We start from the raw sequence: 27,153 nt of genomic DNA, 5'->3' as shown, positions 1-27,153 counted from the left end.
AATTCCATTTCACACATATGAAAAATCGATGAATTCAAAACTTTTCCTTACTCTCTATCCCAAAAGAGAAAAAAAGATATTTGATAAAAGCTGCAGCCTTTGGCTGATTGAATGGAAACCTATTCATACGCTCTTCCAAATAAAAATCGTTTTTCAAATTTTAAAAATACTGTCTGGATAAGTCTGGGATCTATTTAGATCAAAAGTTTTGAATACTGAATGAATGCTTTTATTCATTGAAAGGAAGCATCATAATATAACGAGAGCTGCTAGAAATAACTTTGAATTAATATTAATTAGGATTCTTAAAAGGAAATGAAGATTGAAATAGAATGTTAAATTCCATTGAATACACTTTAAGTATTTGGAGAGTATAATTTCTAAATTAAAATGCTAAGAAGAATTGCTAATAATGAATGAAATATAACACATCAGTATACAAAAATGGCATGTCAGTCACAAGCAAATATATATATATATATATATACATACTTTCGATTACTTCGAATTTGATTCGATTCCAGGCGAAGGGGGTTGGCCGCATAGGCGTTTTCTTAGTTTTCTTTGTGTCACATCTATACGAGCCGATGCTCTTTAGAAAGTACTCCGCAAAGACATCCTTCTCCCTGCGTATCCAAGCGTCCTTTGCCATAACTAAATCAAGCAAACTAAACACATACATATTCAAAAGTCCTTTCCCGATCTTTATTTTGAAGACTGTTGGGCATAGATATGCAATTTCAGATACAAAAATATTTTAAATGACGCATTTGCTTATGTTTTGGCATTTTTTAATTTAACACAATAATTTCGTAAAAATGACGAAATATAACTATTCATACGTTCCCACGGATCATATACTTTAATAAATTTTGTATTCGTTATAAAATAATTCCTGTTTGCGTCTTCTCCAGTATGCTGTTACTCTTACGCGAACTACCTGGCTGTATGAGAGAACCATACCCCATATTAGACTCATTTTCATTTCGATGTGACAACTTGGATTTAGGCATCTCTGTACTATGATCTTTACTAATAATTATGCACACATAAAAGGAATTTTGAATGCCACATCTATTTCTCTGTTATAAATGTATGTTCATAACAAATTTCTCTAAAATCTGTCCATTCGTTTTTTAGAAATTCGACGTAATGTGCAAATTCTCTTAATTTTACACACGAATATAAACTACAAATGACGTTAAAAGTCATAAATTTTGAGGTTTATTGCCTCGATCAATTTTTTTCTGTACGCGAAATAAATTTTTTATTTTAATTTTTACAATGAGTGAACTGTTTCCTTAAATGTAAGTATAGAGAGATCTAAGAAACGTACAAAAATTTAGATTTCGTATTTGTGCAAAACAATTGTTTGTTTAATTTTAAAATACAACATGAATCATGTTTAATTAAAAACTTTTTTGTAACTGGAAGTATGTGTACGTTTAACGGTAGTAAAAATAAATGTTGGGTAAGGACTTTTGGGATGTACGCTCGCACGCGTACAGTTCTCCTTATAAAGTATTCGAGATAGTTCTATTTATAAAGTATTCTTTTATACAGGCAGCAGCCCTAGAGTTGCTTTGCCTTAATTGATTAACATCATACAGAGAGAACTTTATCACAGTATGGGCAGGCAACAAGAAATGAATCTCAAATACTAAAGGCTTAGGCAATCTCGGTCAAACAATCAATTATAGACGCTTTCTCTTCCTGGCTTTCATTAATTAGTTGTTAATTTACATACATCTGGAAAAAGCTATAGTGACATGGAATGAGGACGAGTGGAGGCAAAATTTAATGTTTCTGTGACATGGTTAGCATTACAATTAGAAAAAGACGAAGCAATGCTAATTTATGAGCGCACACACCAAAAAAATCTTACAAATGTAGTTAGAAAATTTTGGCTTCGATTCTAGCTGATAACTTATAAATTTTTCCTCAATTAAAAGCATTTTTATTTTAGAAATCGAACTTTTATAAATTTATTTCACTGTTTGAGGATGAGATTTTTCTAATAGAAGACATACATTTGGATCGGTAATAAGGAAAGAATACAAACTCATGTCTGCTCACCAGATACTTTTACACGTTGTAATTAAAAACAAAGATGAAACATTTTGAATTATTTTGAAACAAGAGAATAAAGCTATTCAAAACTCCACTTCTTTTTTTAACAATAATTGTATATTTTATTTTTAGTACTACATCTGGAATTTTTTATAATCTTTTGTTTTGGATTGTAATTACGTTTACATCTGATGTACTTTTTTTTTCGTAAAAAGTAAAAAGCATTAATTTTAGACTTTTTCATTTGATTCGTGTTTTCCTTTAGCTTTCTGTTTAATTTTTGATTAAGCTGAAAAATAAAATAAATTTTTTTCTGGTGCTTATTTTTTTTTTGCTCTTTCTAAATCTCTTTTATTTATACAATTACGTTTTCTGCCTTTATATTTCATTAATTGGATTACATATTCTTCTGTGTGTGAAATAAATCGATGGATAAATAAACATAAAGAAGGAGAAATATTGTCTTCTAAAATTAGAGTTGAAAATACTTTTAAAACATTTCGAAACAATGAGATTAAACAGCGATGTTCTTGTTCATTGAAATAATAAACGAGAATTTAGTAAAATATTAATAGTAAAAATGCCGCCATTAGTACAGAAAAAAAGTCATCGAAGACTGTTTAAAATTGTGTCATATAAGGTAAGAATTCAATATTAATGCATGTGTCACTTTTACCCTTCAGAATTTAACATTTGATTAAATTTAATACTAGCTTAGTTTTAATCTAAATTATACATGATGTTTAGGTTATTTCAAAAAAGAATACTTCGCATTCTGCTATTGTACACATTGGAAAGCTCTTAAATCTGTTAACCTTTGAGTTTTAAGTAACTCTCTGAACTGTAGACATAAAGAGAAGTTTTAAAAATTATCTAACAAATTTTTAATAATTCAGTTTTTAAAATCTTAGTGCAAATAGAAAATAATGATAACATAATAATGAGTGTTTTTACCGGCATTTGTTTTACTTGATACATAGTTCTTCCTCTAAATATGTTTAACAATTATCTAATTTAATGATATCTAATTTATGGAACAGTGTTCTATAATTTTGCAGCTATATCGAAAAGGTTTTGTAAACTTAATAAAATTATGGGTATTGCATACAGCCGACGGGTTATAATGGGAAATTTTAGCCCAATATGGATGAGTGGAGACATTTTATTCCCAAATGGTTTTTGAACAAGAAGCCAGAACACGCGTGTGCAATGACCGCTTGGTCATGCCTTATCATATAGATCAGCAATGGAAGTGCGTACATGAAGCATGATTTGCTATTAATTAAACAGGCATTATTTGTATTCATATCATAGTGTATGCAAAGATCGATCGGTGAGGACGACTTTTTTCTGTAAACATTCTACGTTACCCACCATCTAAATTCTCGTTTTGGTGCTGTAATTTGCTTGAATTTAATATTTGAAGGGACGGGAAAACATTTATCAGACTTCAATAATTAAGTTTTACTAACTTAAAACAGAATTTAGGAAAACTTCATATCAGTTAGGTTTTACGTTTAGCATTTAAAAAACGAAATTAAGGAATTAAACATTTGGCATAAAAATCAAATATTTTCTTTTTCAAATACAAAGTCGAATTGCAGGATACGTGTTTTGAAACAACTGTAATTGATGTATTAAAATCTATTACTTAGAATATATGTCAAACGTTATACGATAAAACTCTTTAAACGTAGTAAGATAAAATTATTATTTTACTCGTTACTAAAGTCACATGCTAGCTAAAAAAATCGTTAAAATCTGTATTAGCATTATTTAATTTGGTACTATTCGGTTTTGAGGACCGTAAAAAATCCCCAAACTATTGTTGATCCCAGTGCTGCCAAAAATAATTGCGGCAATCCTAACTTAAGAAAGGCAGTAGTATATTTACTACTGCCTTTCTTGCGTTAGGGTTGCAAGTGACACATGCATAGTTATTACTATTTAAAGATTATTGTTTTAATTTAGATGAAAGGTTAATTTCATATAATACTTTTTATTATTATTATAATTTATATAAAAAAGGCTAAACATTACTGAATGGAAGCATAAGAGTAAATAACTATTTCAGATCATTATTATAATTTATATAAAAATTGCTAAACATAACTGAATAGATGCCTGCGTCGCTATTTCGCTACCGAGTTATCGCTAAAGCATAATTTCATCTCGTTGGTTGTTCAAACATAATTTTCTATAATGAATGATGTCTTTTCTTTAACAAAATTCTCGGTAAAGTGCAGAATCGCTCACTTATTTGTTTGGCGCTTTTTACAAGGGTCAAAACAGTTGGATTTTGTCAACTTTCTTTTACTTTTTAAGTGAAAATAGGTCGATGTGCACATGGATACCGTAAAAGAAGAGGAGTATAATTAAATATTATTGAAATTATCTGCAAACTCAGTTGTGTATGAACTGATTTATTTAAATAATAAGTGAATCTGGAAAAAAAATTTTTTTTTTCACTTTTTAACAGGCAGATTTACATATATTCAGATCAACAAATATTTCCATATGTATTATCAGTCAATTTTGCTATGCTTCTTCAAGAATTTAAATTATTTGTGATAAAACACGAACAGAAAGAGGTGACGTAATGAAAGTGATCAAGCTTCTTACTATAGCGCTATTGAAAATTGTGCTGAAACAAACATTAAGCTCTTTAATTAATTAAAATACACCTAAATTAATTTAAAATACAATTTGTATACGAGACCAAATGGCTAAAAGAAGAGAAAAAATCATATATACTGCTGAGCGGTTTTAAATAAAATATTTTATGTCTGTTCAAATTGAAAATTTTGCTTTTTGTAAAAATGAATAAAACGATAAATTAATACTACCAGTATTGATTATAACCGCTTCAATATTGATTATAAATGATTTAGAAAACATATAATAGTTATTTCTTATATTAAAATTGTTTTGGGCGTGTTTTACAAAACAAAAACACGGGAAGGAAAATTCTATTTGCATTTTATGATATTTTTTGCAATATTTCTGGGCCAGGTACGGTTTTAAATAAAATCTTATAATTTATGTTTATATTAGCCAATCGAAAGGTACTACGCTTTATTATGTATATGTATGTATTGAAATTGGGTAATAAAATTTTTAAGAAATTTGAAATGGTTTAATGACCATTTAGACAGTTTATATTCTTTAAACTTCGTTTTCTTAGTTTGCAATTTTTTGATAAATCCTTTTACTTAAAGTCCTAAAACTTATACAGATATTTACTAGATTATTTAATATTTTTACTGGTTATTTAAAATTATATACTTCATAGAAACAAGGATGATCTTTGCAAAATTCTGAAAAGAAAAATTATTGGAAGTGAAAATGTGATAGAGGTGATATTTTTTTTTTCAAAATGTTTTACATAAAAATGCGCTTTTATTTTTTTCTCAGAAATATATTCGTTAATTGCAAAATCAATCCGTTAAGTTATTAAGTATAATATTCTCATAAACACAATAAAAATTTGGGGGAAAAGCATTGAAAACTGCAGGAGAAGAAAAACATTTTAATGGCTAAATGTTTCTTCAAAAAATGTAAACATTAAAAAAAAATTACCGGCAAAAATTTTTTTTCAGCTTAAATTCATTCAATAATATTAATAAAAACAGGTGAAAGTTCTTAAATAAATAAAATCATTCAAAAGATACCGAGTCCCCTTTATAACGTCAATTGCTAAGAATTCAGAATCTTTACAAAACCTATGTAGTTAATATATTGTACATATATATGAATTTCTGGTACTATTCCGTTTTGAGGACTGTAAAAATTCGCCAAACTGTTGTTGATGCCAATGCTGCTTAAAATAATTGCGGCAACCCTAACGCTAAAAAGGAAGTATAATAGTTAAAAACTATTTTAAGATTAGTGTTTTAATTTAGATGAAAGGTTAATTTTATATAATACTTTTTTATTATTATAATTTATATAAAAAAGGCTAAACATAATGGAAGGACAAAAATAAATAACTATTTCAGATAATTATTATAATTTATATAAAAAAAAGGCTAAATATAACTGAATGAATTCCTGCATCGCTGTTTCGCTACAGAGTTATCGCTAAAGCATAATTTCATCTCGTTGGTTGTTCAAACATAATTTTCTATAATGAACGATGTCTTTTCTTTCTAAAAATTCTATTTCAGACTTTTCGTCATGGGCAATTCCCAAATTGTTAAATCCATAGGATATCAAAAAAAGATTTAAAAATAAAACTAGTATGTCAATGGCGTCTTAAGAAATATAGAACTATCTAAACTTACGCAATTTGAAATCAGCGCGTACGCTAGATTTGGCGCGCTGTTAAATGGGCACGTTTGCTAGATTTGGCACTTTTGCGCAAACATTTTCGCTGCAATTTTTTACGGTCCTCAAAACGGCAAAACCTCAAACCTTTAATTTCCCCAATCAGATATTAATAGAAATACCGGAAAACCTACAAAATTAGAAAACATAAAGAAACCAAAAGATATTTTATAAAGTAGTAATATAAATGAGAAATCCGTAGATTTATGATTAGATATCAAAATCAATTACTTTTTTTCCTATCGAAGAAGTACAATAACAAATCAAGTCTTCTGGTTTAATGAATTAAGAACAAAATGTGTTTTTATGGGTATTAATAACTGTAATTAAATTGTTCCTTTACAGAATTTGAATTTCTATAGACAAAAAAAAATTATTATACCCATCAAAAGATTTTATTACTGAACAACTATAAATATACATGCTTCTAAAAATTCGGTACTTACATATTATCCTGACGACCGTGAAACTGTTGTCAAGCAGCATGCTTTAGCGCCAGTTATGGATAAGCTTGGCGTAACAATATATTCATAACATCTGCGCTTTCATTTGTATAACCTCGACTGATTCTCGATACGGTCACGTTTCGTTTTTATGGATAAGGATATAAATTAACTGTTATTTTTTTTTTCGTTATGGAAAAAAATAATAAAAGGTTAAAATTGGAGATCTGCCTTCTACAGCGCAGTTACAGTTCTGGCGCAGTAAGCAGTAAATTATTTTCAAAGCTATGGGATCCTACCCTCAAGAATGTGTTATTAATGAATATCATATTGTTACTGAATGTGACCGACAAAACAGTCAACAATTACTTGCGAGAAGTTTATACTTCTAACAGAAGTATAAACTATATATAGTATGCGTTCTAAACAGAGCTTCTATTAACATTGAAGGGCCTAACACAGTAAACAAATCAACGAAAGCTTTAGGAAGACAAAATCGGAGCTCGTCGAATGCTGATTGTTTGTGAAACAGGACTTTTATAATTCCGCGGGAATGATTGGTGCACTTTTAATAGGATCTTCGCCAACTTTCATGGTTCAATGGTACCCAACTTTCCCGGTCGACGGCATAATACGTAAGTAATAAAAATTAAAATAATAACAACAGATATGGCATCTTGATAGAAATGCAAACTTTGCCTTCAGTAGCAACAGAACGCCTCAGATAAAGTCGGATCAGGAGACAAAAGTAAGAAATTTGTGAATTCCAGTCTTTTCAATTGGCATTAGAATATTACTTCACAGTGTAATACTGCTCCTAAAAGTGCCGTATTCTTCAACGTTTAACATTTCACTTGCATTTATAATTTGACTTTTGTTCGTATCTCTCCATTAATTATTTCAAATTTAATAGTGTACTAATTGAAGTGCCCAGCATTGCCCAAGTTTTAAGCAGGGTAAAGAAGCTTCATTTAGTTGCATAGAAACCCTTTGTGGCGCACTATACTTTAAAGTCCGAATTTCAACAAAATGAAAGCAATCTATCTAGGCCTAAAGTAGTATACAAGTAAAATTTTGTATAAATTGCACTTACCGTTTTAATTCTGTGGGTGTTCCATGAGGTGGAACACTGCGCGCCAGAGATTTTAAAAGTGCGACTAATCAAGCATTGCAGTGAAGCACGCAAATGAGTAGAAGCGTTTTACACTGTATTATGGCTGTATAGATGATTTTCTGAATATACACAACATTCTTGAATAAATGTGGGTAAATGAGATAAATATATGTATATACACGAGTCTTATATACAAAGATATTTACCAATTTTTCGATTTCTTAGCTTTGTGAAATTGTTCAAAGCATATCGCACCTTTTTGATAGAAGCACAAACCAACTTTGCAGGTTTTGAAAACAAAACTTGTTTTGTGCGGTTTCTTGTTCCGTGCAACAATAAATTTAGAATTCCAAGTAAAAACTTGAGGCTGCGTAGAGGGGCCTGGGTAAGATGAATCATCAACCTTTTCATCAAATAAATGAGTTTCATCCGACATATCACAATAGGAATACACAAGTGGTTCAGTATCGCTGCTATCTTCATTCTCTGATTCAGAATAAGAGGGTAATTCATGAAGCACTTTTAGCGCTTCGGAAAGAGTTAGACCTCTCCGCGCCATTTATGAAAAGTTTTAATAATAAAAAATTATTTACAATTAAAACTGGCAGCAAAGAAAAATAAGCTATAAGATATACATACACAAAAAAATATCTACACAAATTATTGAAAATAAACGGGAATGAAACTAAAAAGCGACAGCAAAAAATTCGCGCAGCTCTAAGTAAAGATGACTCGAGCTACTGATAAAAATCCCGCCTGAAAATTACTCACGAAAATTTCAAGATGACCATATTAGGGCTTTCACAGCACAAACCACACCTCACTCCTCAAGACTGCTTTGTTCGAACTCGTTGCTCCAAAACAACGTAAATAGAAAACATATACAACAGGTGTTTTCTCCTAAGACAGATGTTGTGATGCGTAATAGCATGAGATTCCCGCAAATGGAGCACCCCGTTTTATTCAATGATTCTGCGCATGCTTTTTTTATGAAAAATGTAAAAAAATATATAACAAATAATATAGAGTACAGCCATCGAAATTATACGGAAATTGTTTTTCAAACAAATTTTTTTTATCGCCAAAAATATAGAAAATTACTAGAGAATAAGTGGATTTTAATAACACATCATAAATAAAAATTCTAGGTCTCCTTGTGATATGCTGCCATCGACTATTTAAAAAGAGAAGTTCGAAGTATATTATAAAGGTACTTTTATCCCTTTATGATTGAATTTAACGGTTTCAGAAGCGATTCAAGTTGGGTGTTCCATGTAGTGGAACACTGAGCAACAAACGATTAGGGGTATGGAGCCACTTTTCCGAAATTGCGTTCCCGGGATTGAATGAAGTCCTCGCAAAAAGCTGATAGAAAGCGCATTTCAGTTTTGCTCTAAAGGTTCGACACTATTCCCGAAAGTTTATAAAGCTTGCTGTTCTTTGGTAGCAAAAACCAAGTCCTAACTCCGTGCAGACGTACAGGGAATTACTGCTGTGTCTGAAAAAGAGCTGCAATATCTTAAGAAGAATAAATCTTTTTATTAAATCAGAACTGGAATATAAATGTACGTTTCGTGCTTAACAAAATCAGCCAACCACTTGTGGCGCGATGTAATTTAAAATAACAGTCAATTTCAAGATTTAAAACCCAGTATTCTAAGCCAAAGACTTACGCAACTGATTTCACGCGAAGTTGGCTCTAACGTCTCACCGGCTTAATATTTAAATCTCGGCAACTATAATGCAAAACCGAAGAATACAATCTTATCTGAGATAGCAGAAACTAAGTAACGTGGTAGAAACATGCCTCTGTCTTACAATCCGAAAAACCAGAGCTTAAATACTCCTAACCTGATTTGAATTCTGGTAGGGAAACGAAAAGGAGAAGAGACAGTAAAAATCTAAATTATAGTAACTGACTAAATTAACATAATGGAATCTTATAAACTCTGCACTGTTCTTAATAGATAGCTAACACGGTGCCACCTAACGGTTTTATTAAGAACTGATATTTGCTTTCTTATCGGTGTCTTTTTCTGGAAATATAGAGAGTGACCTTCTTGTTTTGAAGGACAAGTGTGCCAGATTTCATCAAAACCGGAATAAAACTGTAGATTTGTTTGGAAAAAAAAAAAAAAAAAACGGATATTCTTCTTTATTTGTGTAGATTTTCAATTTATTTGAAATAGCTTACTGTATCTTAAATAATATATCTTATCTTGAATTTGAGTTCATCTTTAACTTTCACATCTGTTTCTTTACCCACAGGTCCAACGTAATAATAAAGATCCAGAGTATAAAGAGCGCTTCTTATTCAGTGCCCCTAAAAGTACACTAAAAGAACGCATATTAAAGTGTATAGCTTATACTTGTGATAAATACAGCAACACTATTTTGGGACAAGCTGAAGTCAAACTTTCTGAAGTTGATCTAAACCAGCCATATAGTGTCTGTTTACCTTTGTTGGATACTCAAAGAGTAAGTACAAAGGATGCCTATCCTTTTCATTTCATATTTGAAATTTATTTAGCATGTTCTTTGTATATGCCTTGTTATTTCGCTTCTTAAAAATTTAGATGGTGAGTTTTCTGTTTGCTTTGTAAATTGTGCGGATAGAAAATTAAATTTTACCAAATTTTAAGTAGTAATTTTGCTTTGCAGTTTTTTGAATTAATACAATAGACCTTTTAATGAATTTTAATTTTTGTAATTTAATAAAGCGGAAAAGATTTATTTTCTGGAAATAATTTAGCAGTTGAAAATTTTAATAATAACCTTTGAATTATTGGTTAATTAAGTCATTATGAGGCTCAACACTGAATAATGAAAGATTATTTACTTTATGATATATTTCCGCTTTTATTTTACTGATGATGGTATTAGCAATGTGAAACAAACATCTAATGCCATATATTGAGGAAAAAGGAAAGCAGAAAAGAACCGCATGTTGTGTACGATGGCAAATTTCTAAAGGGAAAACCAGAAGCAAATTCGAGCGCAGGATGTATAAAGACAAATAATCTTAAATTATATTAGACAGCAATTATACAGAACTTTTAAAGAATTTCTTTCTCCCATTAGGTGTTTCCTAGTTCTTTTATCAACCTTAGAAGTGAGTAATAAGATTTGTCTCGTTAAAATTATCTAGACATTTATTTCATTTATTACACCATAAATTTATGCAGTATTTTTTTTAGAATCAAAGCACTGATTCTCAGAAACAAATAAGTGAAAAACAAAAGAAAGAGAAAATAAAAATTATATTTTTAAAATATTTTAGTTCAAATAGCAACTAACCTTTATAAAATATATTTCTTTGATATTTACCATGAAGTTATTCCATTCTGTTTCACTAAAAAGCTCTTTTTTTTTTTTTTTTTTTTTTTAGATTTGATTAATTTTAACAAAGAGTATTAAAATCATGGGCATTTGGTGTTTGATCCTTCCTACAAATCTATAATTTTACATTATATGCATTAAAATATCTTCGAAGAGTTTTTAATAATAAAAATTATAAGTGTCAAAAAGTGGTAGTATATACAGAAGGTATTCACACATTTTTAGAATGAATTCGATAAAGAATTTTTTTAATGTAAATGTTGTTTAATAAAAACTTTTGTCCACACCTCTTTATTTCAAATTAGAAATATCGCCTTCGCCCAGTCGGTATAGTGGTTAGGAGAGCCTAATACGATACCTAACAGCCCGGGGTTAGAATCCTGGAGAAGGCACGGATGTTTGTAAATGTATAGTAGCTTTGCGGCATGGGTCCACTTTAAATATATGGCTAGCTGAGTATTCTCTCCTGTGGATTTTTGATAGGGAAGAGGGGTGGGAGACCCACGGACCACCCGCTGGAGTGCTCTTCCTCAGAACTGGGTCGAAAAGAGAAGTCCAATTCTTTGAAGTTCTGCCGAACATTCTTTCCATGAAATTCATGGACAAAACAACAACAACAGGAATACTCATGCGTTTAAATTTCTTCTTTCAAAATGCCGCCTGTGAAAAAGATGTGAATTGGCGGATATGTTTTTGCGCTTTATTAAAATTTCTGAGGGCAAAATAAGCTACATTATTGATGGGAAAAAGAAAACCTATTATTCATTATTTTTACATGAAAAAAAATACTCCAAACAAATACCGAAAAAGGAACGTACTGTTCCTAGTGCGTCTAAAATTAAATCGTTGGTAGCAAGAGTAAATCCGCCGATGCAGAAATCAGTTTTAAAATCTTTAAATACAACTGTGGCAGCAATAATAAACCAAGATTTACTACTTAAAAAAAAAAAAAAAAGGAAAAACAAAATGTTCACTAGCTTTTGTTGAGGCATGTGGCTCATATGGAAACTGTTCAGCAGGAGATAAATGAAAATATATTGTGACCCTTGATAAAAGCATGCGTTTAATTAAATGACAGGGGAAAAAAAATAGGTTTATTTACGAGGGTTGGAACTTTAATAGTGGCAACTATTTATTTACAAGGAATACAAAAGTGATTCATGTCACTATGTTTTACAGTCCTTCAATATAGTCGCCAGCATTGTGTACAACCCGTTTCCAACGATATGGAAGTCGCAGAATACCTGTAGCAGCGCCTGTTTTGTTGATAGTTTGAATGAACCGGTCTACTGCCGCAAGAATCTCAGGAACAGTTTGGAAGCGAGTGCCACGAAGTGGTTCGTTCATCTTAGGAATTAAGTCATAGTCACAAGGGCTTAGATCTGGGGAGTATGGTGGATGGTAAAGCACTTCCCAGTCCCATCGCTTGAACAAATCAGTCACAGCTTGCGCTGCATGCGGCCGAGCATTCTCATGCAAAACAAGAGGAGCGTTCTGCAGAAAGTGTCGCCGTTTTTTCTCAAAGCTGGTCGGAGATTGTGCTCCAAAAATGAGCAGTGACGATCTGCTGTGGGGGAACGGTATGCGTTAGGATGACACCATCACAGTCGCACACGAGAATCACCATAACTTTCACATTGCTGGGATTCTGACGAAATTTTGAACGTCGTGGTGACCCCTGATGACGCCATTCGTTTGATTGGCGTTTCAGTTCTGGCTGGTACGATCGGGCCCAAGTCTGACGTTTCATTTATGGACTTTTGTGTCTTTGCTTTCTTGAAAAGGTGCAAGCCCTTTTCTAGGTGCAAGCCATTCACGATTAATGAACTCTGGAAAAGAGTAAAAGAGGAATTTAAATCAATACCCCTGAAAATTTTACGAAGAGTCCTTCTATCATTGAAATCACAGTGCGGACTCATGATCCAGAAAAATGTTATCAAATCGAACATTTATTTTTTTTTTAACATTTTAAACGTTAAACGGCCTTGAAATCATTCTTAAAATATATAAACACCCTCTGTAGTATAATTTTCAAAGTATTACAACAAAACCATTTTAAAAGATTATATCTTCATGTTACGAGAAACCAGATTCCCAAATAAAAAAATGAGGTATCAGTTTTAATTCGATTTTTAAACTTCAAGCAAATTTGTTTTATTACCTTTCATATTTATGTGCGGTACCCATCCTGATACATGAGATCATTTTGCTTTCACATTGTGAATAATTTGAAATGCATTAAAAATAAATGGGAATTACAGTAAGTTTTGGTTGATACGTCTTTTTGAATCTGCGATCGATTTAAATTACATACGTGAAGAATGTATTTAATTAAACTGAGAAACATTACAAAAAAGATTCATTTTATAAAATTTGCTTAGGTTTGTTTTAATGGAGGAGGATTCTACAGCAAGAAGTCACTGAATTACTACCTTGAATAGTAAAGTCGATCAGGTTAACTAAATCTATTAAATACGAAAGTATCTTGTTAGATGCCAATCTTCTTCAGATTCTCTTCTGCGTCGCCGTAAAGTGCATCGGGAAAAGAAACCACTCAGTCTCTTTGACAAACCCATCAACTAAATAAAATCGTGACAACTCCATTTTTCTTTAGACGTGAGTAAGCAGGAAATTTCAATCTTTTTCCTTCAAGAAGGCAATTTGAGAAATAAACCTTCCTTTAATAGATTTCCGGTTCACAAAAATTTCCTTAGGCTCGTCCATGCTTCCAGTGAATGCAATTTCCCTGGAACACGTCTTAAAAAATTTTCCACAATGTCCATTAACGTAAAGAGCTTCTGCGTTAATCTCGGAATTCTTCCGGAGAAAAGAATGGAACATTTGCTGTCGGTGAATTATGAATTTGGTGAATTATAATTAGAACCTGTGAAGTTTACTTGGGAAATAATCCATTTTGTCATGAAAGATAAAAATCAAAACCATTTAATCTCTCTGTGATGATTACCAATATTTCCGTGCACATGAAAGAGGCTGCTTTTATCATCTAATGCAATGAGATTAATTGAAAATTAATTAATTAACGTAGTTCGAAAAGATTAGCAGGATGTAGTCTTTAAATAAATTTCCAAGCAGAATTGAGGTTATTAATAACTGATGCATTAAAATGTCCAATTTATGTTATTCAGGCCAGAATACCTTATATGCTTCATTAACATTGAACTTGTTTTTAATATAAGCGTTATGCTTTTATCTTTAGGTTTATGTTTACTTTAACTAGGGGTGTTTCTAATTTATTTGACAATATGTACAAAAACACTTTCGTCAGACTAAACTGCCAGTCCAGACCTTGGTTAACATTTAGGTCCACAGGCAATGTTCCCTCTAATTTTTTCGCTGACTGCGCGGTATAAAAGTATATGGGAGCAAAAATTTTCAAAACGTACGTAAAAGTGTGCAAGTGGAAAGTCCCCACTTTGATTAAAAAAAAAAAAAAAAAAAATTTAACACTCTAAATTTTATTAAATTACACACACACACAGTGTGTGTGGGCTAAATTTGGATTTTTGCCAGTTTTAGATGCGATTCTTTCATAAAATAAAATTAAAAAAATAGTGAACAAACCCATTGGGAGCAGAATACAAAAACGGCTGCACAGCTTTCGAAAAATTAGTGCGCGGTATTTCAATCGCGCACCCTAGAGGGAACTTTGCCCATAGGGCCCGGGACTTTTTTACTTTTACATGGGGGTATGGGTAGCCATCCACTGAGCTGAATTAGCATTTCGCTTATGAAACCTCATTAAAGCTCAGGAAAACCCATGAACTATTTTATAAACTTGAGCTACTTGCTCTCTTGGTCTGTCCGTAAACGATAATACTACGAAGATGATATATCTACTAAAGGGTGACATTCAACGGAGTAAAAGATCAAGGGTCATGAAATGAGACCAAGAGATATGCCTTGTTAGTGCTGCAAATTGTTTACTAAGTAAAATTTTGAGATGTGTGCACAAATAGGAAAGTATTCTGTATAAGTGTATATTATTAAAATTAATAAGTCTTTTGAAATACACATTGTAGTAACATTAGTGTGTTTTTATGTGTACTTTTAATGTGCTACTTTTATCATCTAAGCCTTCTGTTTAGAAACAATATACCGGCGTATTTTACTCCTTCCCTGATAGCAAGGAAAAGAGTGTAATATGCAAATAAATACGGTATATGCGAAAATTTACACGGTTATCTGAAGGAGACAGTTATTTTGTGAACAACTTCTGCATTCCCGAGGTAGACCTCCTGGGTCTCGGGAGCTGCCGGTTTAAGATAGTGGAGGGCGTGCGACATATACCTGCTTAGCTTTGTTAGACAGTAAGTGTCCCCGTGCTCCATCACCTGTCATCTGTGAACAACTTCCTCTCTTTTTTAATGATGATGGAGATGGACTGAATAATATAGGTTTTATATTTGAAAACTGATGCTAAAATATTCCAGTTGCTCATACATTTATGTCTGATTTAACAACTCATTTTCTTTTTAATCAACATCATACAAAACCTAGCTTGTCTATTAATAAGTTGTATAGTATACAGAGGAAGTTCGGATATTTGTTAGATGATTTTCATTGTATTTACAGAAATATTTTACTTAAAATTTTTACATTTCAAATGTTCTATTCGATAGTCCTTATTCCACACTATCTTTTCAAAACAATAAATAAAGCCTTTTTTAATATCGAAAGAGGTATTTTATCCCATTCCACCTGAACAGCTTACCAAAGTCAAAGGAGGGTTGTTGGCCGATATTTGAACAATCCACTTTATTTTAAAAGTGTAAAACCCCAAACATCCATGCGCGACAGATCAGAAGATTTATTAGGAATATGAGTGAAGGGTATGAGAATTTTTTCAAGAAAATTATGGATTTTGACGTGTGGCTGTTTTCTTTGTTTTGATACACTTTTATTTAATGGCACTGTTGGTAAATAGAAGGGATTTCATATTTGAAAACTGGGTATAAAATATATTTCTGATAATATGCGGAATTCATCTTCATATTTTTCTCCTCTTTCTTTATTTTTAATTTGACATCATGTGAAAAACCAGCCAAAATCATCAATCCCTTTGAAAAACTTTCTTAAGATTCCTTGAACTATGCCTTTAAGACTTTTTCTCTTCTTTGATGATAATAAATGGATACGTTTTTATTGTAGTCATTTAAATACACTCAATATTGTGACATTATTGTGATACTATTGTGACATTATTTTTTCCTTTTTGTCCAGATAGATGTTTCTCATAAGGAATTCTGCAGCGCGTTCTACGTTCGGCGATATGTCGTAGAGAAAGGCGATGCACATTATATTTTTTTGCCTTTTAAAGATACAAATCAGAATTAATCGCTTTGTTTACTATTGACACACATTCCGTTTTTTTCTTTGCATATGTATTTGAAAAATTTTTCCACTTAAAGCCAAACTTTGTCAGTTTTTTTTAGTCCAAAGGGATTTGAATCCCGAAGAACTATTAGTTTCGTTTTGGCGTTTTGCGTCGGACTCATAAATGTCGGTTCACTTTTCAAACTGTTGCAACAAAATCTTAGAGTCCTGCATTATATTTGAAGAAATTAAATAATGAAAAATCTGCATAAATGTATGTATATTTCTCGTATTGTGATAAAACAACGGTACATAGAGTCATCGAATTTTGAATAACGTAATCCTCCAACGAATATGAGCATGTGGAAGACCAAATTTGAAATTTGAAATTTGTTTTATGATCGATTTCCTATTTTTAAAACTTTGACGAATTTTTGATTAACAAACTCAAGGATTTCAAAGCGAGCAATGGCAACGTTGTGCAGAAAAACATTTTTATCTCCAGCGCGTGGGTCTCTGTATCGGAAATTCTAAAGATATGCTCGTTTTAAAACTATTTTGCGATATTGCTGTTGCACTGGATCTTATGGTTTAAGTGCGAGGACCATGATATTTAATAAAGAAAGGTAACACACAAAATGTTAAAAAACGCCCCTTTGGACGTAATTTAAAATCTGAAACATTTCAGATTTTTTTTTTTTTTTTTTTTTTTTTTTCCTACTGCTTTTCATGTTCACAATATTACGTATCGCCGCTTTAAATATCGAAAACCCATGGCTTTCACAGCGTTTTTTAATAATTAGATACAAATAATTTTCTTCGGAAAGAACCAAACATAGCCTTCCATCTACTGCATCTTTAAAAGCGCCATTTTGCACGAAAACAAAACAGTCAAGCAGTTGACAATGATTTATTCTTTCAAACAAATAGTTGCAATTTTAAAATAATTTCCAAGCGGACGATTTTTTTCAAGCAAAAATCGGCTAAAAAATGGGCGAACACCCTCTGCATTTTAATCTTAAGCTGATAAATGCAAGTTTATATGCTTTACTATTTCTATAATCTATTATTATATTTTATTCTTCAAAATCTAGTAAGTGATTTATTTTTATCATTAGGTAAGAACACATATTAGGAAAATTTATTGTAATAGCACTTCACATAATCTGACCAAAGCTGTCTTTTCTTTTACCTAATACAAGTTCCTGAATAAATACTGTAGAGAAGCTATACATTATGGTAGAAATAATTAATTATATATTTTCAGAAGCCCGTGGGATGTGGAGAGCTGCTATTTTCTCTAAGCTACCTCCCTACTGCCGAACGATTAACTGTCGTCTTGGTAAAAGCCAGAAATCTTGTATGGACAGATGGCAAAGAGTCAGCTGGTAAGCATCTTTTATTTGCTAGAACAGATCGCATTACATATTATTTTCATCATAGCTTACATTTCTGTCTCATTGCATTCCTTTAGGCCATCACTAATAGGAGACAATTGATAGAAAACTATCCATTCGAGTCCAATTCCCTGATGTTTTGATTTTGAATAATGTAATCATAATGCTTGACGCGGTGTCAATCTCGAAAGAGTTTTGGTAGCATATGCTACCACAAAATAATATTATTGTGTATGAAGTGCAGTTTTCTGAGCTAGCATTATTTTACAGCTAATGGAATTTGTTACTGACCTTAGAAATCAAGCTTAGTCTTTCCTTTCGTGCCACCATAACGTTAAGCTGCATTATCATCTTGTTCATCATCCTTACGGTTGTCCCAGGCAGAACGAAATTTTATCATTACTTCGCAAACGCTTTCTTATCGAAACGTTTAAAGGGATCTTTCGAAGTGATTTAAGTGACCAGGTCACTTAGTACAGGTGCTAGGACTTCTGTTCGATCCTGTACGTAGCAATTATCAGAAACAATAGATTGTACTTTGGATAGCATGGTTAAGATACCAGCGCCAAAATTTTTAAAAAAAGCGAGAGAGAAAGAGAGAGATTTATTCCAGATGTTGAAGAAAAGCTTGCTAAGTCATTTCAGTGCAAGTTAGAAGAAAAAAAAACTGAACATGAAGATATCAGGTCGTTGAAAACTGTTATGCATGGCAAGTAGGGGGAACTATGGTGATGTAGACTGTGACGTCGGTACAGAACTTAGCTATTGGTTGAGAGCAGTGAGTAATGCAGGGATCATAAATATCAAAAATTAAAAAGTTAATATAATTAAATATAGTGAATACAATTATTAAGCTGGATTTGATTAATAAAGCTGGATTTGATCTGCCGACCTATCGGTCCACAGTCATGTATTCTAACAAGGCTAGGGTTGTCATAGACAAAATGATGAAGAAAATAAAATTAGTTTAAATATAGGAGCACCGCTCTACGCCTTTTTCTGTTCATATTTTCTCTATAATCATTGTCAAACTGAGGAATTGACTCACTGATAACCTTTTTCGATATTACTAAAAAAATCTCTTGAGAGTTTAGCCATAAATTTGGCCATATATCGTACTTCTGGTGAAGGGTCCTATTCCTAATGACCAATCTGCTGCTTGTAATATGTGCGTTGCATTTTAAAGTACTGGACAAGCATATGTAATGATGGGACGCAACACGGTCTTATATATGAGTAATTTATTATCTACAGCTGAAAATGAGTTCCGAGATATTAAGAGGAATAATTAGCTTTAGTAGCCTTAGTCTTTAAGAAGTTGGAAGTAATATGTGCATCTTCCCAAGTGTTCTTGAACCTAACAAGATGATGATTTAGCGCTTTGTAACCTGAGTTCGAAAACTAGAAGCGTTCATCCTATGAAACGGAGTGGCAGCCTATCTCTTTTGAGTTCATACTAAACGGACGATGTCAGGAATAAAATATTCCAGAGTGTGAGAATCATAGCATCGCAATGAAATTTATGAGTTGCGAAGTAATGCTAAATCAGAAAAATTCGTTCTGGCTAGGGAAATATCATCCTCATCTTGCATCAAACCAGTGGCTTTGAAAACTAACACTAGTTAAAATTTCAAGTGACGCTTTACTTGTAACAATAAAAGGATGCCATCCATTGAAACAGTTCGTTATTAATATGCATTCTGCAATTTCCAAATTTTTTTAAAATTTGATAGGCTCGACTGTTAGATCACTTTGTAGACTATATGAGAACTATTTAAATAAAAACCCACTTGCAACCGATTCTGAACACTCTGTATAAGAAAAACTTAAATTAACCTTTTAATATAGTCGAATATCTCAAATATTGCATTGGACTGAAGTTTAAGAGAACTCTTTTGATTATTCCCGATAGGCGAAAGTTTAGATTGCTTTCCTTTCATGTTATCGCGCCAGCATTTACTAAATATTGGAGTTTTCCGTCTTTTATTTCTTTTGGAGCAGTTACTTCTGTGGCATGATTGATCGCTAGAACAATAACTGCTCTCGAGAGGGTCGATTGTATTATTGACTCCTCGGTGTCTGAAGTGGAAGGGGAAACAAAGCATTCGTCAGTATGGTTTCTCTTTATATTTCAGAGGTTTTTGATATACAACGGCTGCTGAGTACTTTGCTGTATTAAGTGAGTATAAATTAAAAGTCCACATAGCGAGTAGTCATATTTTACAAACAATTAGTACCAAAAAAATCAAAATTAAAGTTTATAATCATATCAATGAATACCGAGGCTGTGATTCTGCTTAATATTCATTCTCTAAAGTCACCGGGAATTATATAAGGTGCCTAATTTTAAATTTTACTTAGGCTTCTTTCTCTTCCTTTACATATATACAGGGTGATTCCTAAGAATCTGGCTAAAATGAAAAGGCAGGTGAAGGGGATCTAAATAATCAGATTTTATAATGGAATATGGATGTATAAATGGGGCACCGAGGCGCTATTTTTGCGCACAGGGCGCTTTGAGTGGTAGGTCTCCATTCTGCTGGAGTAAATTGTCATTTCCTGTGCGGATTTCATGTATCGTTACACAAATGCTGAGCTCGTCAGTTATCTGTAGGACTACGGATGAAAATGAACCAACTGCTCAAAGAAGCTAATGGGAAGTATTTGTAGTACCTTTTTTTGTTATTTTTCGGTACTTTTTTTGTTCTGTTTTTAGCCGCAGTCCTTTAGATAAAATGCATGTCGGTGAGTTTCACGTTCGTGTAGCCGTGAATATTGCTCGAAATCCGTCTACGGAATGACAAGGCCAGCAGAGGCCTTTTACTTGTCACTCAACAATCCTCTATTCTACCTCAATGTGTCATTTGGACGCACATATTCCATTACAAAATCTGCTTATTTCGGTGAACTCTACCAACCTTTACAGTTTTGCCAGGTATTTTTAATCACGTTATATAAATTGATAACTTTTTTGTGACTGCAACATCCCAGTATTCATTAGATCGATTTAAATTTAAACTTCAGGCATTCTTTAATATATTTGCGTGTGTTAACAGTTAAGTGTGCTTATACCCCTTCTGCGATTCATTTGCACTGCTATATTCTGTAGTTTAGTTCTGTAATTCTGCAATGAGAATTTCAAAATTTACTTAAAATGAAACTTAAATCATTTTCCCGAATGTCAGGTTAATGCGAGTTTTTCAGACATTCTGAGCGTGTTTATGTTATTCCAGGGAATTCTCGAAATACAGACGCAGCTCACAGGAAAGAGAAGAAAGCAAATATAACAAAAACTTTTGAGAGCAGCAAGGAAAATGTTTAAGTTTTTATTTTTAAAAGTTAACTAATTAAAAATATTAGAGTATTTATCTTTTAATAACATAAACCTGTTATAGTACTTATAAAATTTTAAATGCATCGAGAAGATATTAATTAAATTTTAAAAAGTATTTTGTATATATGCTATAGTAAAAACTTGGAAAAAAGTAAATTCTAGATATTGCTTGTAAATATAGAAGACTCCAGATTAGGTTAGTAACACTGGGGGCGACGTCCATGGATAACCTAACAGCAGTTAAAAGGTATCCAATGAGAGAGGAATATTATAATTAATAAAATATAATATTAACAAGTTACTAGTATTTTCAATGTAAAGGTGTATTATCAGTGTATACCTGTTTTCATTTTATCAATAAGTTTAATCTGGAGAATAAATTCATTGGGTTCCATTAATTTAATCAGCATTCAAAGTAAGCAGAACACACTTGAAAACAAACAAAGGAACTTTTTTGTTTATACTTGTCTTGCATTTCGATAGGGATCATTAGGAAACGGAATATTAATGACTGTGCATTTTGTCAAAAACAGTTCCTAAATATTGTGGCATCATCTGGTATCACTGCTGTTATGTCATGCACTTTTTTTTTAGTCCAAAAGGGCAATTTGCTCTGAAGGACTATTAATTTCATTTTGGCATTTTGCGTTGAAAACTTTGAAACGCTTTTCAAATCGTTGCCATCACATGTTATCGCCCTGTCTTATATTTAAAGAAATTAAATAATGAAGAATCTGCATAACTGTATGTATGTTTCTCGCATTGTTATAAAACAAAGGTACCTAGAGCCATCAAAATTTGAATAACGTAATCTTCCATAGAATATGCGCATGTGGAAGCCCTAATTTGAATTTGAAATTTGTTTTATTATCGGTTTCAGATTTTGTAACACTATAAGGAATTTTTAATTAAAAAACTAAAAGATTTCAAAGCAAGCAATGGTAACACTGTACGGGGGGGGGGGAAATTATCTTCAGCGCTCGAGACTCTATATCGGAAATTCCAAAGATATGCTTCATTTTAAAAGTAATTTGCGATACTGCTGTTGAACTGAATTTTATAGTTTGAGTACGTATAACATCATTTCATTTCAACTTTTAATAAATAAAGATAGCACAAAAAACGTTAAAAAACGCCCCTTTAGACGTAATTTAAAATCTGAAACCTTTCACCTTTTTTTTTTTTTTTTTTTTTTTTTTTTTTCTTTTTTGTGCCCTACAAAAATTTTGCTTTATTTTGACAGCCGTTTTTTTATCTTTCCATAACAAACAAATTTAACGTTTTTTAAACAAGACCAATTTAATCCTCAACCCAGTTATTCCGTTGCTAGTTACGTTATAATGAATGCGATTATTTACTACTAAGTTATAACCCGAAAATTGCTTGTAAATGCTCACTTTTAGTTTTTGCCAAGTATTTTGATAAAAGCGAGCATTCACCACTGCAAACTACCAACAGTGTTTACATTTTTCTTTTTTAAATGTCTTTTAAGTCCGTATCCAAGGTCTTATCACATTCCTTTCGTGATGTTCTCGTGGTGTTTAATGCTTAGTACGTCCAGTTAGCAGTAGAAGAACCATGGCTCGAATCTCCACAAAGGTACGGTTGTTATTTCACATTTCTCAGTCCGAAAATCCTAATAAGATCTATAGTAATACCTCAGCTAAAATGTGGCAGACATTTTCCTCACCACATGAATTCAGTCCCCTGGGTCTCGTGCCTCTTCTCAGTAGCTCTTTAAGAGTTGGAGAATGGAAGAATTTATCGCATTTTCCCGTGCATGTTCTTCTGGTGTTAATAATTAGTACATCCAGCTGGTAACTGAAAGACCTGTGTTTCGAATCCTGGGCAGGCCACAGTTTTCGTTTTACGTTTCACACTCCAAAAATTGTAATAATCTCGATAATTTCATGCGTTTCTAATTTTAAATTACTCTTTGAGCAGGTAAATTTTAAAATATTCGATTCTTTTTTTATATTTTTACATATGTATTGATTGCACTTAGCTCATATATATAAGTATTATTTTTTATTTAAACTTATAAAAGTGGAGCAGGAATATTGTAATTCACTTTTGCCAACTTTAATTTGATACATAAACCTAGAACTACATTAAGCTGCTTTGTTAATTTATTTAAGTTAATTAGTGCAGTATAAGAAAATGTTCATGAAATAACTAATTACAGCATCATTCAATATTATCAAATTATAATTAAACTCCTTATTACGGCACGGTTAAAAAATGACATTAGAGCGACAATATAGATTAACCGAGTTGCACTACGGCATTTTGGAGGTATATATCTCTGTAAGCTGAATTTTTTTAGTCCTGCTGGCCAGTTAAAAAATAAGCTTTTTCCTATATCACTTCTTCGATGATTGAAAAACTTTCATCGCACAAGGTAAATTAGTTTCTGTCACTCATTATCAGTTAAAATTCCAGTTAACTCTTTTTAGCATTTTATAGCCAAAAATTTTAACGGAAACTGAGTACTATATCCGAATTCAATTCCGTAATTTGATTGAGCATATATATTTTCTAAACTTGAATCTTATTTTACAGAGTTACTGCAAATTACCCTTTTTACTATCACAGACTTCTATTTCCCCTATAGACAAATAACCTCACATCCTTTTCTCAGTTACATCACATTACAGTTTCTTATAATCCAAAACCCTGTTTAAAGCTGAAAAAGTAGCATCTGCATTGATTCCCCCTTAGATTCAATAACAGGCAAAGTTATACTAATCGCATAAAAGCTGTTTGAAAGAATCTGCAACCAATCTACTTCACCGGATTTTTATTTCGTTCGAACGCTTTTACGATGGTTGTTTACGACACTGACTCATTTTTATGATCCCAATTTGTGAGCAACCGATACCGAAATATATAAGCTCTCTCCCTACGTTGAGCCTTAACAGGCAAAAAAGTTTCGGTTTTGTAGCTTATTGTGCAAAGCCATTAATACTTACAACCCAAAAGAATTATAATCACATAAAAGCTCTTTTTAAAAAAACGACGCAATTGCAGTCTCACAGTAAAAACTGCTTCAGTAATATTTAACAAATACTCAAGGCAGACATAGAAAAACACTTTTCAAGTTATTGCCATAGTAAATAAAAACAGTATGATTTAATTAGATTAAACATTCTTTCACCTATCATAAAAATGAATAACTATAAAATATAAAATATTCGATAGTAAAATGAACAAATGTTTAATGAGTAAAAGCAAACATATACTTTTATTTGAATGTTACAGATGCATACTAGAACATTCATTAATGTAAAATTTGGCTTTAATTAAAAAAAGAAGGGCTGGTGCGTTGCATTTTAAAAGGCAATGGACACATAGTCTCATTTCGGAGAAAATCATGTTGCTCAGGAACACTAATTTAATCAATATAAATTTGAACAGACATTAGACACCATCTAATGATCCTCTGTAAGATAAAATCATATTTTTGAGGCGGTGTGAATGAACATCCTTGGACAGAGAAATTTGGGTAGTGAAGCCATTGAATTAAACTAACAAAATCTGTTAAGTGATAAAATTACAACGAAATCGAAACCTTCATTTAAGAAAATTCTTTGAATAATTTTTATTATAAAATTGAAGCCATGTGAGAACGGTTGGAAAGATTTGATGAAATGATGGTAAACGATTTATAAATCTCAAAATAGTTAGAATTTTATTGAGCATGTATACTCTCAGTGAAATCCAAAAGACATAATTGTAAATGCGGCAACAATTTTGCTGCAAATTTCTTACACGAAACAGCGGTCAAAACTCAAACTGCACGTGGATCAAATGCATGATTTAAAAAAAAAAAAAAAAAAAAAAAGTTTTTTAAATTATTCTTTTTTCTTTAACAAAATTTGTTAACTAAATTTTAAAATGTTTACTACATATATTTTCAAACATACATATAAAAATGACGCAAATAAAAAAAAATTATACCTATTTTCTGCCTGAAATCTAAAGAATTGCATCTGCAAGAAATGTCTGTTGGACACAGTTTGTAATTGAAGCGTATTGAGAGCTAAATGTTAAAATTTTCAGATTGACATTTATTCAAATAATTGTTATATTTTGATGTAATCACTAAATAACTAAAAAGAAATATTCGAAAACTTCCCAGGAAGGACAAAACTTGAGAATAAATAATAACCTATTCTCTTTTATTTATTACGTTTTTTCTACTAACGCACACAGAAAAATTACGTATTCGTGTATTAAAATAATTATAAACTTCTTTATTTTCTGCCTACATTTTTCAGCTACAATACCTTCTCATGGTGTTTCGATTTTCATAAAGTTCTTAACACTGGAGGAAAATTACGATAAAATATTTTCATCTTAAAGTGTAGATACTCATCGGCAGTCTGGTTCATTTTGTGCACTTATTATCTTCAAGTACGAGGAAAACAGTAGCTGTTCACATGTAAATACACTCCCAAATAAAGTGATTTTTCGTATTGAAAAAAGTCATACTTGAAGATATTTAACTTTTGGCTAATTAAAGCTAATTAAATTTTAAGCTTTAAGCTAATTAAATTTGTATATTCAATTCTTCGAATAAGATTTATATCACAGTATAAATAAATTAATTAACTCCATTTATTATTATAAATAAATTAATTAACTCCATTATATTCAATTCTTCGAATAAGATTTATATCACAGTATAAATAAATTAATTAACTCCATTTCTAGATTTTTGAAGCGTTATACATGTTTGTTTTTGGAAATGAAAATAATGTAACCATTCAAATCTTAAATTTTTTCTTCAAATTTTTGTCATATAATTTGAGAGAAATATATTAGAGGGCAGCATGTAACCCAGGGCCGCCAGTTTGAAACCATTAATATCAACTACATGAGAACAAAATTTCTTATTGCCTCCAAAAACATAAGTTCTTATTGTCTCCCCAACTTCGGTAAATTCAAACGCATTCAAGTTAAACAGTTTTTCAGATTCTTGAAGTCATTATTTAACACTCCTTGTTCTCTTAAATTGAAACATTTGAGCCATCATGCACAAAGAAATTGGCATATAAATATTGTCAAAAATTGCTAACATAAGCAGATATCGGCAGATAAAAATCTGAGAAAACCATTTCAGTTATGTTCTAATAATAATTTCTTCGCTTTAACTAACTTTGTTTTAGGCAGATAGCCCTCGTGTGCTATCTGTCTCTGCGCATTGTTATAAAACAACGGTACCTAGAGCCATCAATATTTGAATTACGTAATCTAAGATTACGTTATTCAAATAACGTAATCTTCGATGGAATATGGGCATATGGAAGCCCTAATTTGAATATGAAATTTGTTTTATTATATATTTCAGAATTTTGTAACACTTCAACGAATTTTTAATTTAAAAACTAAACGATTTCAAAGCGAACAATGGTAACACTGTACGGGGAAAAAAACTATCTTCAGCGCTCGAGACGGAAATTCTGAAGTTATGCTCATTTTAAAAGTAATTTGCGATTCTGTTGAACTGAATTTTACAGTTTAAGTACGTAAAATATCATTTCATATCAACATTTAATAAATAAATGTAACACAAAAGCGTTAAAAAAACGCCCCCTTTGTACGTAATTTAAAATCTGAAACCTTTCACTTTCTTTTTTTTTCCTACAAAAATTTTGCTTTATTCTGATAGTCGTTTTATTTTTTTTATCTTTCCGTAACAAACAAATTTAAAACGTATTTTAAAAAAGGCCCATTTAATCCTCAACCATTAATTCATAATCAAATAAACCAAAACAAAGACTGCTTTGTCAC

The 27,153-nt window shown here is 31.6% G+C and overlaps 1 protein-coding gene across 1 annotated transcript in view; it reads left to right on the top strand.

Annotated features, from left to right (window-relative positions):
- Positions 1-27,153, top strand: part of LOC118190894 (synaptotagmin-12-like) — a 506,095-nt gene that overhangs the window by 462,748 nt on the left and 16,194 nt on the right. Inside the window, exons 6-7 of the mRNA XM_085824139.1 lie at positions 10,222-10,431; positions 17,894-18,014. Coding sequence (XP_085680265.1) covers positions 10,222-10,431; positions 17,894-18,014 — 331 coding nt within the window. The remainder of the gene's footprint in view (positions 1-10,221; positions 10,432-17,893; positions 18,015-27,153) is intronic.

Source organism: Stegodyphus dumicola, chromosome 9 (genome assembly GCF_044657685.1).
Source record: "Stegodyphus dumicola isolate Sdum_Otavi_A_Nest chromosome 9, ASM4465768v1".
NCBI lineage: Eukaryota > Metazoa > Arthropoda > Arachnida > Araneae > Eresidae > Stegodyphus > Stegodyphus dumicola.
The sequence above is the reverse complement of the archived record's forward strand: the minus strand, read 5'-3'. Positions and strand labels throughout refer to the sequence as shown.